The 13,895-nt window shown below is 41.6% G+C and overlaps 1 protein-coding gene across 6 annotated transcripts in view; it reads left to right on the top strand.

Annotated features, from left to right (window-relative positions):
- Positions 1-7,202, top strand: part of STXBP4 (syntaxin binding protein 4) — a 75,189-nt gene extending 67,987 nt beyond the window's left edge. For all 6 annotated transcript variants that reach the window (XM_014952134.1, XM_014952163.1, XM_014952126.1 and 3 more), the window contains one exon: positions 4,167-7,202. In XM_014952134.1, the coding sequence (XP_014807620.1) occupies positions 4,167-4,278 (112 nt within the window). In that variant the 3' untranslated portion in view covers positions 4,279-7,202. The remainder of the gene's footprint in view (positions 1-4,166) is intronic.
- The last annotated feature ends 6,693 nt before the right edge of the window (positions 7,203-13,895 follow it).

The raw sequence follows: 13,895 nt of genomic DNA, 5'->3' as shown, positions 1-13,895 counted from the left end.
TCTGCTTTCACTTACATCTTCAATACTGTTCAGTTTGGTAGAGCAGCACAGGGTTCATGTGAGGCCAGAATTTGTCTTTCCAAGTTCAGATACAACTAAATTCTATTTGGTCCCTAATGAATAATGGCCGTTATGAGAGTTTGGCTGATTAATTGTTTAAGGCTGCAGCTTGTCTGCCGAACAGATCTCAAGCAAATGGCTCTTGCACAAAATCGCTCCTTTTAAAGCTAAATAACCCAGGAGCCCTGGAAAAATTTTGCCAGGATGTGGTCCCATGTCAAAAGGGGGGAAAACCCCACAACTTCAAAGAACACCACACGGCTGCTTTGTAGCTCAGCATCATGCGCAGGGACCTACAGCAGTTGTGCTGCCTGCAAGGCTCTTCATGCTTCCCTGCTGGGTTCCAGAGGTTGGCCCTTGTTGGAGAATACAGTTTAGGTGAAAAGCATGTCTAGATAATGCTCAAAATCTAAAAAAGATGCAAAAATTCTTTCTATTTGGATTATTCTCTTCTTAAAAGATTAAGTTCTTATTTTAAAATAAATCATTTTCCATGCAAATAAGCAAGAGCCATTAGGAGGGTAATTACAATGGTATTTTGAATAATTCGCTACCATTTCTTTGCCAAAAAAAAATCCCTGTGTTCTCATGTTTTTTTTTCCAAGCTCTAAAATTAAAAAGACAGAATAAAAAGTTAAAAAGATGGAATAAGCTACTGACCTATTTCCAGATCAAGTGTTTCTGTTTTCTAACAATAAATTTGGCTTCCCTCTGATAGCAATAACTTGTTTGAAAACCTAAAAATCTTTAAATATTGTTGATGGCTCTGAAAATGTGAAAAGAATCTTTTGAACAGGAACATTTGCAAATGGAAAACATTTTACTTTTAGAGTTTGTAATTCTGGCTTTCCAAATACTCCTTTAATATTCAAAACAGTTTCATCAATTAAGCAAAACCTAGAGGTAGCTTTGAATTCCCTCTCACTTTTATTGCTGGCCCTAACACACAAATCAGAGAGGATGTATTTCTAATACAAGAATGTTCTGCAAACCAGTAAATCTGGGATTATCTCTTCGGACTGATTATGTCAAAGCTCTTTAGCCACAGCACTTTTGGAGAGCTAAAAATAAATAGCAGGAGGGTTATACATTTATTCTGTACCTAAATAATCTGTGCGTATTGTGTGTGTCTGTCTACAATGTGAGACATGGTATCTGGACTTAATGTTCATTTATAAGAGTTCTTTTCCTAGTAACGATTTTGGCAAAGGGTTTAAAAGAAACTGTTCTACTAGAAACGTTCATGGGATAAAGCCTCGTGCAAGTTTAAAAGAGCTGAGTTCAATTTTCAGCAGATTGACATTAGAGCAAAATATGGCCCCGTGTATTTTGAAAATTGATGAGAACTTGTTCTTTCTTACTAGTGATTAAACAAATGTTATGCCATTGAATATAGAAAATGGTAATCCTGGTTTGAATGCCACAGTTCTGCGCTATTAAAGGTCAGGAGAATTTTTGCATTTATTTATAAGAGAACAAAAGTTCCTAGAGGTGTTAGCAGAAAGGTAGACGTGCTATCGTTTGCCTCCTGGTCCTAAAGTATGTAGGAGGAAAATCTTCTGAAGGATAAACACTTAACAAAGAATTTTTTAATTGGTTACATCAAAGACCCATGAATGCTTTTCCACATAACTCTTCTACTCCTGTGCAGTTTTTCCCATTTCACAGGACAGATTCTGCATGGTTATGAGAAAGTACAGCTAAGGGTTCAAGTACGCAGCAGGTCAAGGCAAGCAACCTGGGGAAGGCAAATGGGGAAAAAAAAAAAATAATTTTGTTCTTATTTAAATTCAATAATGGATTGCTGAGAAATGGCTTGATAAAAGCAGGCAATACAAACACTTAAAACAGTACTGCAGGCAATAAATCTTGCATTGGCAGAGCTGGAATGGATGGAATCCAGTTATTTCAGCTCCCATGATTCCACTGGCATTGGAAGGAGTTCCGTGTCGTTATGCAGAGAAATGAAATCACATGCTGGGACTTTAATTTAGAGTGATATCTTCAGTTTTAAGCCATAATGACTAATTTTTTTTTACTTGAAAAAAAAAATATTGATGGCATTTCCTGACAGTATAGAAGACATTGCAGAAAAATTCAGCAGACATTTTCCATATTATATTTACACATATAAATATAGTCATAATATAAAAATGAATATATATATTTCCCTGTGTTGTGGAATAATGTTCTTGATTAGACAGATTTGCTCTTTAAATGTTTGTTTTTTTCACAAATCTCTCATAAAACATTTTATAAGGACTCACATTCTTTGTTTTGTCTATCATCTGACTTTCTAAAGGTAAACATTGGAAACTTCTGGAAAGTTGCTCTTGTTCCTAGTAAAAATGGTACATTCACTTTCTTAGAATGAAATGATTACTGTACTTGAGAACAGTCCGTACCTGTTGCGCGGTATTTTCTGTAGCTACATGTTGTTCAGTTATACTTCTGTTTTAACTTCTCTGAAACTGATCTCGACAGCTCCAGTAAGGTGATGCATATGTTTGTAATACACTCATGAAGGAACAGAGTCCATTCAGTGCTGCTCTGACGAAAAAAGCACATATATATTGTTTTTATGCATAACTGGAGCTTTTGGGTTTGTTGTTTTTTTAAGGATAAGAACTGAGGATATGGCCTTTATCTTTGCACATTTTGTTTTTCTTGCATGGTCATTACTCAGGTGTTGTTTCAACTGAAGTAGTGGCTAAATACGCAGATTACCAGTTCAGAGATAGGTTAATCTAGTTAATGCAGCTCAAGATGTGATTTACATTAGCATTGTATTTACCTCTTGGTGAACAGTATTGTTGTCCTCGTCATATCCAACTTATTCTGTGCTCAAATGAAAGATGTGAATACATGGTCAGATCATAGCATGATAGTGTTGACTGGAGTAGCGATCCCCATACCCATAACTCAGTGTAGTGGGACACTTACTCATATTCCTACTTCAATCTATCAGTTCCCATAATCAGATGTTCAAGAAAGCATTCTTCAAGACAGAAAGACAAAATCTGTTTTGACTTGAAAAGGTAAATCTAGAGTAGTTCCATCGTGGCACTTCACAGTTAAACCAATGCACCTGAAAGTATAGGCGTGGCTTTAGGTACACGATGTATTAGAAGAGGTGTTTGTCTTTTATGGTATATATTATATGTACAATATTTTTCAGCTAGTTCTTGTAATGAACTTCTATTACAAAATTCATCTTTGCACTGACTTCACTGTAAAAACTGTGAATTTATTAGCAAGATTTTTTTAAGTGAAAAGAAGCTATTTCCTTTACCAAGAACACATTATTCCAGAAGGGAGAAGAGGCTGTGCCTTGCCCACACACAGTATGGCTAACAGAGATGCCACCAATCATAAGGTGTACAGTGTTCTCACCCGCAAACACTGAACCTATTCCATTTATCTGTCCTTACCCAGCCTTGATCAGGTTCTTTCCATTCATATAGAATCTTACCAAAAACTATAAAGCAGCTTAGAGCGCAAGTGAAATGTAGGGTTTAAGCCTTAAAAAGTAGTACTGACTCTCTTTTATGACATGTTGAAGGGCTGTGGAAGCATGTCCAGAATTTGGTCTAGAGGACATGTAAAAAACATCCTTTTTTGGATTTGTCAACCTTTTTCTGCAAGAAGAGGAATGGGCTTAATGATGCTCGAATATTAATTTATGTTCTAACAAACTGAGCATATTTCTGTGATGGGATTCCACGATTCATCAACTTCCTCTCGGCCACTATGCCTCAGGCTTTAACTGGTACGATGGCAGTGTGAATACCTTGCTAGCTTGTTGGAGTTTTGTCTGGGCTGTACACTGTTGCTGGGTTAATTGTCTCCAGCTCTATTAAAAGGAAATATCACCAGTTGAAATCAGAAGTCTCTTACAAAAGCATTCCCTCTAATCTAATGGGAAATGAGACGTTCAGTCCGGGTTCCAGCACCCAGTAGACTCCATATTTTGTTGTAAAATCTCATAGTTAGCAAGAAAAAGAGAATTCTGTGTTTTAAAGCCTCCAGACTCCATCTGGTATTTCTTGTTTTGAGAATGGTAAACCTCTTCTGGGCTGCTAATAGTATTTCTTGTTTCTTTTTAGCCATGTGACACAGACAACATCATGGATCCATCCTGTAACAAGCGCCCTGAGTTTGCTTAGCTCTGAGGATGATGACGATGGAATAAGAGAGCTTCCTGGGTCCAAGAGCTGAGGAGGCCTGTGGGCAGAAAGTAGTTTGTCTAGTTTCCATTAGTGAGAAGAAGCACACTTTTTAATCTGTGTACTTTCTAGTCTATTATAATAGTACCTGATGACGTTTCTCCCCTTCAAGTCAGAGGAAGTTCTGCCAGTCTTTTAGCTGGGTTTATTGATGCTACAGAAGATGCAGGCATTGAAGAAGTCTCCCTTCAGCCCTTGATCTGTCCCAGTTGGGTGTGGAGGGACCAGTCTTATCTTAGGGCTCAATCCAGGCTTTTCATGAGTTCTCTACTGGCAAAACTCCACTGACCTGAAGTGAAATTTTCACAGCTTTGACCAGTGTGAGAGTTAAAATTGGGCCATTGGTTGTAATTTCACGTGACAAGTTCCAGGTAATGGTTGACTGAAAGCTGCAAGGTGAGCTCTTCCCTTCTTTTAACCAATGCTAGTGAGTGTAATGTAGATATCTTTTCTTTAACTACTGAAAATTTTGATTTTTATGGATTTTGCAAAGAAGTTTTGCTAATAGAAATTTAGCAGTTTATTACAAGTATTGGAGCCCTGATGACTTCTAAACAAATATTTACTAAGATTGGTGGTTGGGCTTTCCAAAAATGAATCTTTGATAAGTTGTCAAGTAAAAAGACACAGTTTTGGTAGAGGACACCATACTCTGCCAACAATTTGAGGCAAGAATGAAAATTATTCTACTTTTGTACTCTGCTAAACCGATACATACATGCATCAAATACTTCAGTGGAAGCTGTGAAGTTTCAAGTACAATGAAACCTGTGAAACCACCTCCAGGATCAGCAAAAATCAGTCACCTCCTCAAAGTTGGTCTTTAAGTAGAACAAAATCATTTTTTACACTTTGGTGATGATTTAAAGAGGATAAAGAAAATGACAGGGGGTGCTGGTGCAATCTAATGAACAGGTTTCACTGTACCTCAATAGTTCAGAACATTTTAAATGTCATCATTCACAGCACAATGTACGACGGCAGCTTTGACAAATATGTGGTTCTATGCTGCATTTTTCTAGAGGCTCTTTATATATGTGTGTGTGTGTGTATCATATATATGGTAGGTGTTGACTAATGAATGAAAGAAGGACCTGAAACTGCAGAAGCACCGATGAACATGCCAAAGGAAAACCCTTCAGTCCAAGAAGGAGAAGGGGAATGTAACAGCGTGAGGAAGGCTCAGGCTGCAATCTGCATTTTTCTGAGCCACACACTTAAGGACTTGAGAACCTCCCTGGAAAGGTTCAGGCCCATTTCTGCACTCCAGCTCACCTCTGCTGCCCGAGACAAAGGAGTGAGGCTGAGCAATCACATTTTTGGAGGTCTGTCTCAGCAGGTGTGGTGCTGTGTTTAAAAATCTTTGCCCTCTGAGGAATGGATATGGAGACCAGACTTATTTGCCGTTCTGGTGCCTGTGCCCCACTCTCTGTCCTTAGTATTACAGAGCTGTGCCAAGGCACACTGTAGTTGTTGATCTTTTGAATCAAAAATAACATACTTTTTTTCTTTAAAACCCAAGTCAAGTCTCTTTTAATAGCAGCGCAGCAATCTCTGCATTTGGCCTGTGAGCTGCAGAGCCCATCACCAAATGTTCTTCCTGGAGGAACAAAGTGCAGCTCACGAAAGAGTTTTTTGCAGGCTCTGCTGAAAGTAGATGTCAGGAGATATTGAATAACCAAATAGGAAAATTTGTTTTGTACTTTTAACTAGGTCAGAACCAAATTATCCATGAATCTACACAGGTGGTGTGGATTAGGAAGAAGAGCTTGCTCAGCAGACCCACAGTAACTTACATTTCTAAGAAAACTTCTCATAGCAATAACACAGAAATGCTTTAGCCATATTTTGCTCCAGCGGCTCCTACGTGCTTCACAGCCTCCTTTGTGTTCCCAGAGAAGACATTCTGAAGGGATGGAGCATGTGCTTCGGTTTCAGGGTTGGACACACTAGAAGCATTTTTATTTAAATCCCTTTTCTGACAATGGCACAGACTCGTGACCCACGGAGGATATTTAAGGTTCCAAATTCCTTGTGTTGTTTGCTGTAGCCGTAGCAGTCATGTGGATGCTTTATGACAAGAGCTTTCAGTTCATGCTTCCATGATGCCCAGCCTGCATGTAGATTCCAGTTTTCCAATTGTGTTCCAGAGAGGTTTGAATCTCCACTGACCCTCGCAGCCTTGATTTATTCTGCTGGTGGTTTTGTGACAGCAGCTGGGTGTTTCCCAGCGGAGAAGCTATTTGGGGGCAGAGACTAAGGATCAGGCAGGCTGCATGAGCAGGGACTTTATGGAGAGCAATGTAAAGCTGTCCTTCTGCTAGATGAGCTGAGGAGGACAGCGATGTGTGCCCTCCCAGGGGAGCTGCTGTGAGCTCTGGCTCGGGGCGTGCGAAGCCCAGCCTGCTGTGCACGAGAGGGCCAGAAATCCAGACAAAATGTTGGCGTTCTGCCTGCTCCGCTTGCTGTCTCCACCCACAGAGGAGAACATTTCAGAAACATGGAGAGTGTTTCACCCTCTCTCTTATAAATTCGCCTAGAAATTAAAAATGTTAGAAACAGATCTCTGCATCTATCTAGCTTCTTCTCCGGTAAGCATTACCTTTTCAGATAATCCCCCAGTTCAGATTCTCTGCTATTGAGACTACATTTTCATACCTAGATTCTCCAAATGTTCTAATCTATTTTTGTACACTGGCATACTTGTTTCCTAGGTTATTTCTCCATGTCTCCCCTTGTCTCTTCCTTTCTGCGAAATAGTTTGTGAAATTATTTTGATTAAGCTGAACTGTGTATATTAAGAAAATGGTTCTAGGATAACTTAAAAAGAAATTGTAAAGAGCAGTTGTCAAAATATAAAACACTGTAAACATCTTTTCATTTTTTTCCAGAATAAAAAAAAATGTTGAAAATAAATGAAAGTGCACGTTATATCCTTTAAAATAATGAAACTACAGCTTTATAAGGGAATGGCCATTGAGCCATAAATGATTCCTGTACCTCTTATTTATTTTCCATGTAAAGGTGACATTGTGAAAAAGACTGTTCTGGTACACACTGGTGTTAATCTTTACCTGAACGCTTGCACCACACTGCCCTTTCAAATACTGCAAATATTCCAGTAAATTTAAAATGGCACGTTCTCCCATCAAAGCAAATAGCTCAACACAAATACCTACACAGGCGTATCGGATACTCAGCTTTGCAGGTGCTAAATAACTTCCTTGTAACACTACTCAGTGTCTCAATAAATTAGATGATCCTTTCGTCAACCCCCCACACTTGTCTGTTTTCTACAGGAAAGTGTATAGAAAAGATATTATGTAAGTAAATACCTAAAGCCTCTATAGATTTTTATGATAAATCAGAGGGAGAAACCCAGTAGTTGCTGCTTGTAGAGACATCTCATACAAAGCAAGGACCGTCTCGGACGCAACCTTCCAGCAATAAATCTGTTGTGACACCAGTGGCATTTGGAGCCGTAAGCGCTCACGTGGGTTTGCGGCGGTGCCAGGCTCTGCACAGGGGATTTCACTCTAAATTCTCGTGTCATTCTCAAAGGATGATCCTACTCAGACTTCATCTAGAAAGGCTCCTTTCTAGACAAGTTTAATACCATCCCCTTTAAGACCATAATTGATGCAGACTGCCATGGCTCTTGGTACTCCAAAACATTGGTGGTGGTGGGAATCTCCTGTGTACTTCAGAAGGCAGGTTTCAGTGATTGAATGCACTTACTTCTTATGTAATTAAACAGTGCAAATTGCTTCTTCACCTACTCGAGCTATGCTCCTTACTGAATTGGCTCTTCCTTGTTTTCTAGAGATGTTGTAGGCTTGTAAAGGGGCAAAACCCTGGCAGTTGGCAAAGGAGAGAGAGAGAGCAAATCCCACTTCTCCTGCTCTAACATTGCATTTTTCAGAATTACCAAAACCCAGTTTTTAAAGGAAGGTACAAAGGCAAATCAAGCTTGCTGCAATTCCTGTGGAGGTCTCTGTCGAGCCTCACCTACTTTGCTTACATCCCCCATGGCTGTAGTTCAAGGAACAGACGCTAACAGTATCCCATCTGGAAATCAATTGGAGCCTTTAGCCTCTACTGTAAATTAAGGAATAAGAAATTGCTTACACTAAAATGAGAAATACAGTGAAATAGGGGCAATTCCTGTAATTTATCCTTTTAATTTGCTGGTTTACTTCAGAATATATGTGCTTCCCAGGCACTCTCTGTTGGGTGGCCTCATCTGCTCCTCAGAGCCAGTGGAGCTGCAGCCGCTGCTGGAGGGAGCCGGGTTTTGCCGCGTGTTTTGCTGTGGGAGATGATAAACCCAACGAGCCCGAGCGCTGGGAGACAGGTTTGGTCAAGCCAAGTGTTTAACACGGGTTGATCTATCCCACGAACCATTCACCATCTATTTAAAATGCTTCTCATGACAACCTGAAACAAATGATTTGGTTGATTTCTTTAAGTCTGTTTCTGACAAACAGGAGGGTGTCTGTTGGCATTGAGTTAAGGCAAGGAAATCCTTCAAGAAAAATGTTTGTGGCTGTGGAACAGGCCGGGCTGTGCAGGACTGACTCGGGGGAAAGGCTCTCCTGAAGCCCAGCAAATGCTGTTATGACTTGGCTAGTGAAATCTTGACTTTTCTGGGAAATAATGGGATGTTTAAGACTTGGCTCAAGAAACTCACTGAGTCGGAAACCTTAAGGCTTATTCCAAACCAAGCACCAAAATTCAGTGGCCCTTTTGCAAATGTTGCTGCGGGTGACGTTTGTATGGCTCTAGCTTAAGTCAGCAGTAGAGAACTTCAAGAGCCCAGAACTTCATGTCAGCCCAGGAGCCTTTGTTCACTTGTGTGCTCCTGGTCCTCAGGTATCATCCACAACATCCCACTCCAAGGAGCATCAGCTTGAGCTCCGAGTGCAGCCCCACCAGTTGAGTGGAGACACCTGCCAGCCCAGGCGCTGGGGCCGGCTTTGCAAAGATGTTTAGCAGCTTAAAGATGTTGATGGAGTTAATGGGAATTAGGCACCTAACCTACTTAGATGCTGCTATAAATGCTGCTAGGCATGTTTAGGTACCTAAATACCTTAGTAAATCTTTCCCCTTGCTGCTTGCAATGATAGCGTACCAAAAATCAAACACTAATGAGTAAAGCCTAACCTTTGCCCTCTGTAACCAGCTTTGCCTTTCCCTGGGGATTGTTTTCATGTGATACTAAAAATACCAGCCATCTCACAGGTAGCACCAGCCAGACTCTGTTCATGGTTTTGGTGGCTTGATTATTTGTTGCTTATTCTAGAATTATTTTTTTTTCCCCAGACATTGGCTGATGTTGCCATGCCCCAATTATTATTATAATCAAGAACAATCCTTGCTCTTGTATGTGAGGAGAACTCATTAAAATATACAATTAAAATGGAAAAAGAAATAAATTTATGTTTGTGGCCTAAAACAAAAATACAACAATATTAGCACTGATATGGGAAAGAGGACCTTGGGAAAGGCAAAGCATTGGGGTTCCTTCTAGTGTTTTAATTTTTACTCCAAATCCTGGTAAGACATTACTGTTCCTTTCCAACCCCAATGGCCTGAGAAAACCAGGAGCACTGAGCTCTCTGGGGATGGTGGAGCTTTCAGTCCCCAAGCAGCAGGCTGAACTGCATTTTTTAATCTCTAGTCTGTGCCACTGGGGACCCTAACGTTAGGTACTGTAATTAGTCACCATGGGGGTACACGTTCCAAGTCAAAGACAACTGTACATAATTGATGTCATGGCATGAGCAGGAGCAGAGAAGCCCATTAAGAAAGCTGCCTGTCACTCTCAGATCAAATTATTCCTTCAAATTAAATACAAAAGTGTTGTAAATAATAAAGATACAGAGGAACAGGAAATAGGACACCAACAGTGTTGAAGTATGACTGCCTTGTTATTTGGCTATTTAAAAGACACAACCAAAAGGAATCATTTTGTTATTAAGGGAAAATGTGCAAATGCAATTAATCTCATCTTACTCATTTCTCCATCTGCTCGTCTTTGGGAATGTTGTCAGGTCACCTGAGCCTAAACTCTCTATGTATGTGCTTAACGCATTCTGACTTTAGATGCTGAAGTAGTATGGCAATATAGGCTCTGGTAACCTCAGTAACCATTTAGAGTCCCACAGTGAATGATATAAAACCCAAATATCAAATCAATAGTAAATGCACACTAACAGGAACGTCCTGCGGCTGGCTAAAGATGATGGAAAAGTCGGGTTTACTGCTGTGCTCAGAGGTTGGTTGGTACAAAACTCCGAAGTGTTTCAGTCCAGGTTTGTTATCGTTGCTTGTCCTGACTGTTACATATACACACATTAACCTACTTACAAGTGAGCACAGTTTCAGGAAAGTGAAGGAAAAGGCCTTAGTAACTTCACGACGTTTATAAAGATACAGATTCCCCCTTAGAAGAATGTGAGTGCTACAAGAGGACTCCTCCAGGCAAGGGACAACTGATGCTGAGAGAGGTGAGCAGCACAGCAGGGCAATTAGCAGTCTCACTTCTGATGTGGCTGGGAGAAACTGCTGCTTCCAATTAAGGAGGGGGTATCTCATTTCTTTATTTGCTGTGGCCAGGTGGGAAAGGGAAGCCAAGGGACACCGTGCAGCTGGGAGAGAAGACAGTGGCCCAGTCAGGTGCATCATGTCTTTGAGAGCTGGTTCCTGAGAAGGGTTCATCACCAGGTAAGCCCTGCCTTCCTCTGACAACTTTTAGCTATTGTAGTGAAAAGTCCTCAATAAAAAAAAATCCCCCGTTTGCTCTGGGAAGGTACTGAGCATTCTAGCTCTGGGCAGGAAGCTTAAATGAAAGAAACATCCACAGAAGTGTCTGTAATCCCTTGTTAAGACCAAAGCCACAACACAGCCTCCTATCACTTTGAGCACTAACTGCATTTCGTAGTTGTTCACGGCACTGATGCCAACACAACACCCATCTGTAGCTTCCCCCTTGTCCTGCCCAGCCCTGATGACTCCCCCAGAGTGAAGCTGAGCTGCTTTTCCCTGCCATCTCCCATGTCTCCAAGGGAAAGGCTGCAGCTCTGACAACTCCCAAGCAGGTAAATTGAGTTTGCAGTAATCCCAAATACCTGAGATAAGAAGCAGGGCTCTGCCGTGGAGGCTGAAGGTTTGAGAGCAGGGAAGGACAGGGAGTCAGATGGACGTACGTGCCTTATGTCATGTGTCCCTGCCAGGGCTGGGGCCTAATTGGATTTCACAAATGCGACTTCTCTGTCTCTTGATCACAAAACCAAATTAAGCCCCAAGAAGTTTCAAACAAATCCCTACCTGAAAGTTTGCCTCAAAAAAGAAAATGATGATAGATCGTCTCATTGCAGCTTCTCCTCTGCCCCAGAAGGGGAGTAAAATGAAAACTTCAGACCAAAAGCAAACTCCATTAAAACAAATAAGAGAAGCAAAGCACAACTAGCAGATCTGCTGAATTCCTGGGTGCACTGAATAAAATCAGTCATGTGATAATGATGGGATTTTCTAGAACACCTTTTAGGCATGCAATTTCTGCATTAAATCTATTCAGACATCCCTAGAACATCTGTTTCTTCTATAAAATGGGAATAACAGCGGCTTTTTACAGTGCATTGACAGCTACAGATAAAAGCATGGTAATTGCTAGTAGTGACTACTGCCTAACAAGAGATTTTTCTTGAACATTAACCTGTCAAGATTTTTAAGGCTATTGCACATCTACATGCAGATTCTGGATAAGAGCCTCAGCCCTGATAGCCCTATGCTAGTTCACACAATTTTGGGAGGTGGGGTACATGTTAGAATTATGGATAACAGTGGGATTCGAATAGATTCGAGCCTCTCTTGAAGCCAGATCAGAAGCGGGCTGATGTCTGGAGTCGAGGCAGGAGAGGGAGCAGAGCTCTCTCCCTCCGAGACTACCTGTTCCCTCTGATTTGCTGTTAATGTGACCTAAAATCAGTTGGAGCGGCTTTAACACGCTGGTGCAATGGGCTGCTCTGCCTCCCTTCGGGGAGACACTCAAACACCTGCTAAAATACTGGATAGCCCAGAAAGAGAGGAGCCAATTATAGCTAATGCCCGGGAAGATCCACAGCTCTACTGCAACACGGGCCCTAGCTGCTTTTCATCTAGCTCCCTCTTTCCCTATGTTTATTCATGAGCCGGGGTGCAGAGAAGATGAAAAGGCTGCTGGCAGACTTCTCCCTGGAGTCAGCACTTGAAATGGTACCACATTTCCAGGGAAGCCTCGCCGGCTCTCACAACAAGGCTGACACTCATGGGAACGCCGGAGTTCTGCTGGAGTTCCCAAGGCAAACAAACATTACCCTTACTGCCCCAGCACTGAGGCGCGAGGAGAAGTCACTAAACATCATCTGCTCTGGGTAGGTCCCCCAGCTAGAGTGAAATTTTACCTCTCTTGAAAAACCCAGTGGCAATATGGGGATGGATCTGCTTGGTGCCAGGCTCTTCTTCTGCTCTTTATGGCAGCCACATGAACAGCTGTAAAAGGGACAGGGAAACGTGGATTGCCTTCATGCCAGGGCTCCAGCAGAGCAAAATTCTGCTGCAGGAAACCCGGCTGACATCTTTGTTTGCAACAGGGAATGGCAGGTATTGGAGCAGAAAAAAAAACATGCCTGAATGGAAGGAAAGTGACTTTGGGGAGCCCCCAGCTCGGAATAGCTCCTGCCGTCCCTCGTTACAGCCTCGTGCGTGAGCAGGGATGGGCAGGAGCAGGCTGGCAGGGTGCTCAGGTGTGCTGTGTCCCCTCGCTAAGGAGCAGCAGTTACTCACACGGAGCACCTGCAACCTGGGAAAACACTGTATCACACTGTTTGGTTTTGTTTTTTTCATTTTGAGGGGAACTGTTATAAATATTGAAATCACATCTCCTGTTATCTATTATAAAATTGGAAAGATCAATATTTTTTTTTTCTCAGTTGATTTGCAAACTCTCATCAGTGCTGTCTGTGGTGATGCCTTATCATAAGGGTGTCTCTGAGTGCTGAAATGCATCTTCTCTAAATGAACCAAAAGCACAATGTTTTGTGTCTGTAACTGCAAAGTGTGTTAGAGCTACAAGCTCCTCTCCCATGAACTCAGGCATATTTTACTTTCTGTTAAAATTTACAAGCATCTTCAGATGACAGCAAATCTTAACATTTTTAATAAAGCCAGTGTTATCCTTCCAGAAAAGCCAGTGGCATGGACCACAACAGACCCTTTTCTGACCCTTATGCCAGAAATAAGATGTTTCCACAGATATTTTTTTATTTTAAAAATCAGTGGCAGTAAGGTGTAGCACCTGAGAAATACCAACAGCCTAGTGAGAGTGAATTGTTCTAGCAGAGATTACTCATGAGCTACTAATCTCAGCATAGTAAAGCCTTTGGCTGACTCGAGGACCTCAGCGCAACTTGTAAGTAAACCCAGAGAAATCAAGCTGTTTCTCGTGGGACAGGACCTCACACAGGTCCCCTGCCTGAGCTGGAGTGACCCTGCTGCACACTGAGTGCCTCTGCCCACTCTGACAGGGATGGCCTGGCTTTTAACAGCCGTTCAGGACCCAGGAGGACC

Source organism: Calidris pugnax, unplaced genomic scaffold (assembly GCF_001431845.1).
Source record: "Calidris pugnax isolate Ruff unplaced genomic scaffold, ASM143184v1 scaffold9, whole genome shotgun sequence".
Classification (NCBI taxonomy): domain Eukaryota; kingdom Metazoa; phylum Chordata; class Aves; order Charadriiformes; family Scolopacidae; genus Calidris; species Calidris pugnax.
Note: the sequence above shows the minus strand (reverse complement) of the source record. Positions and strands in the feature narration are given on the sequence as shown.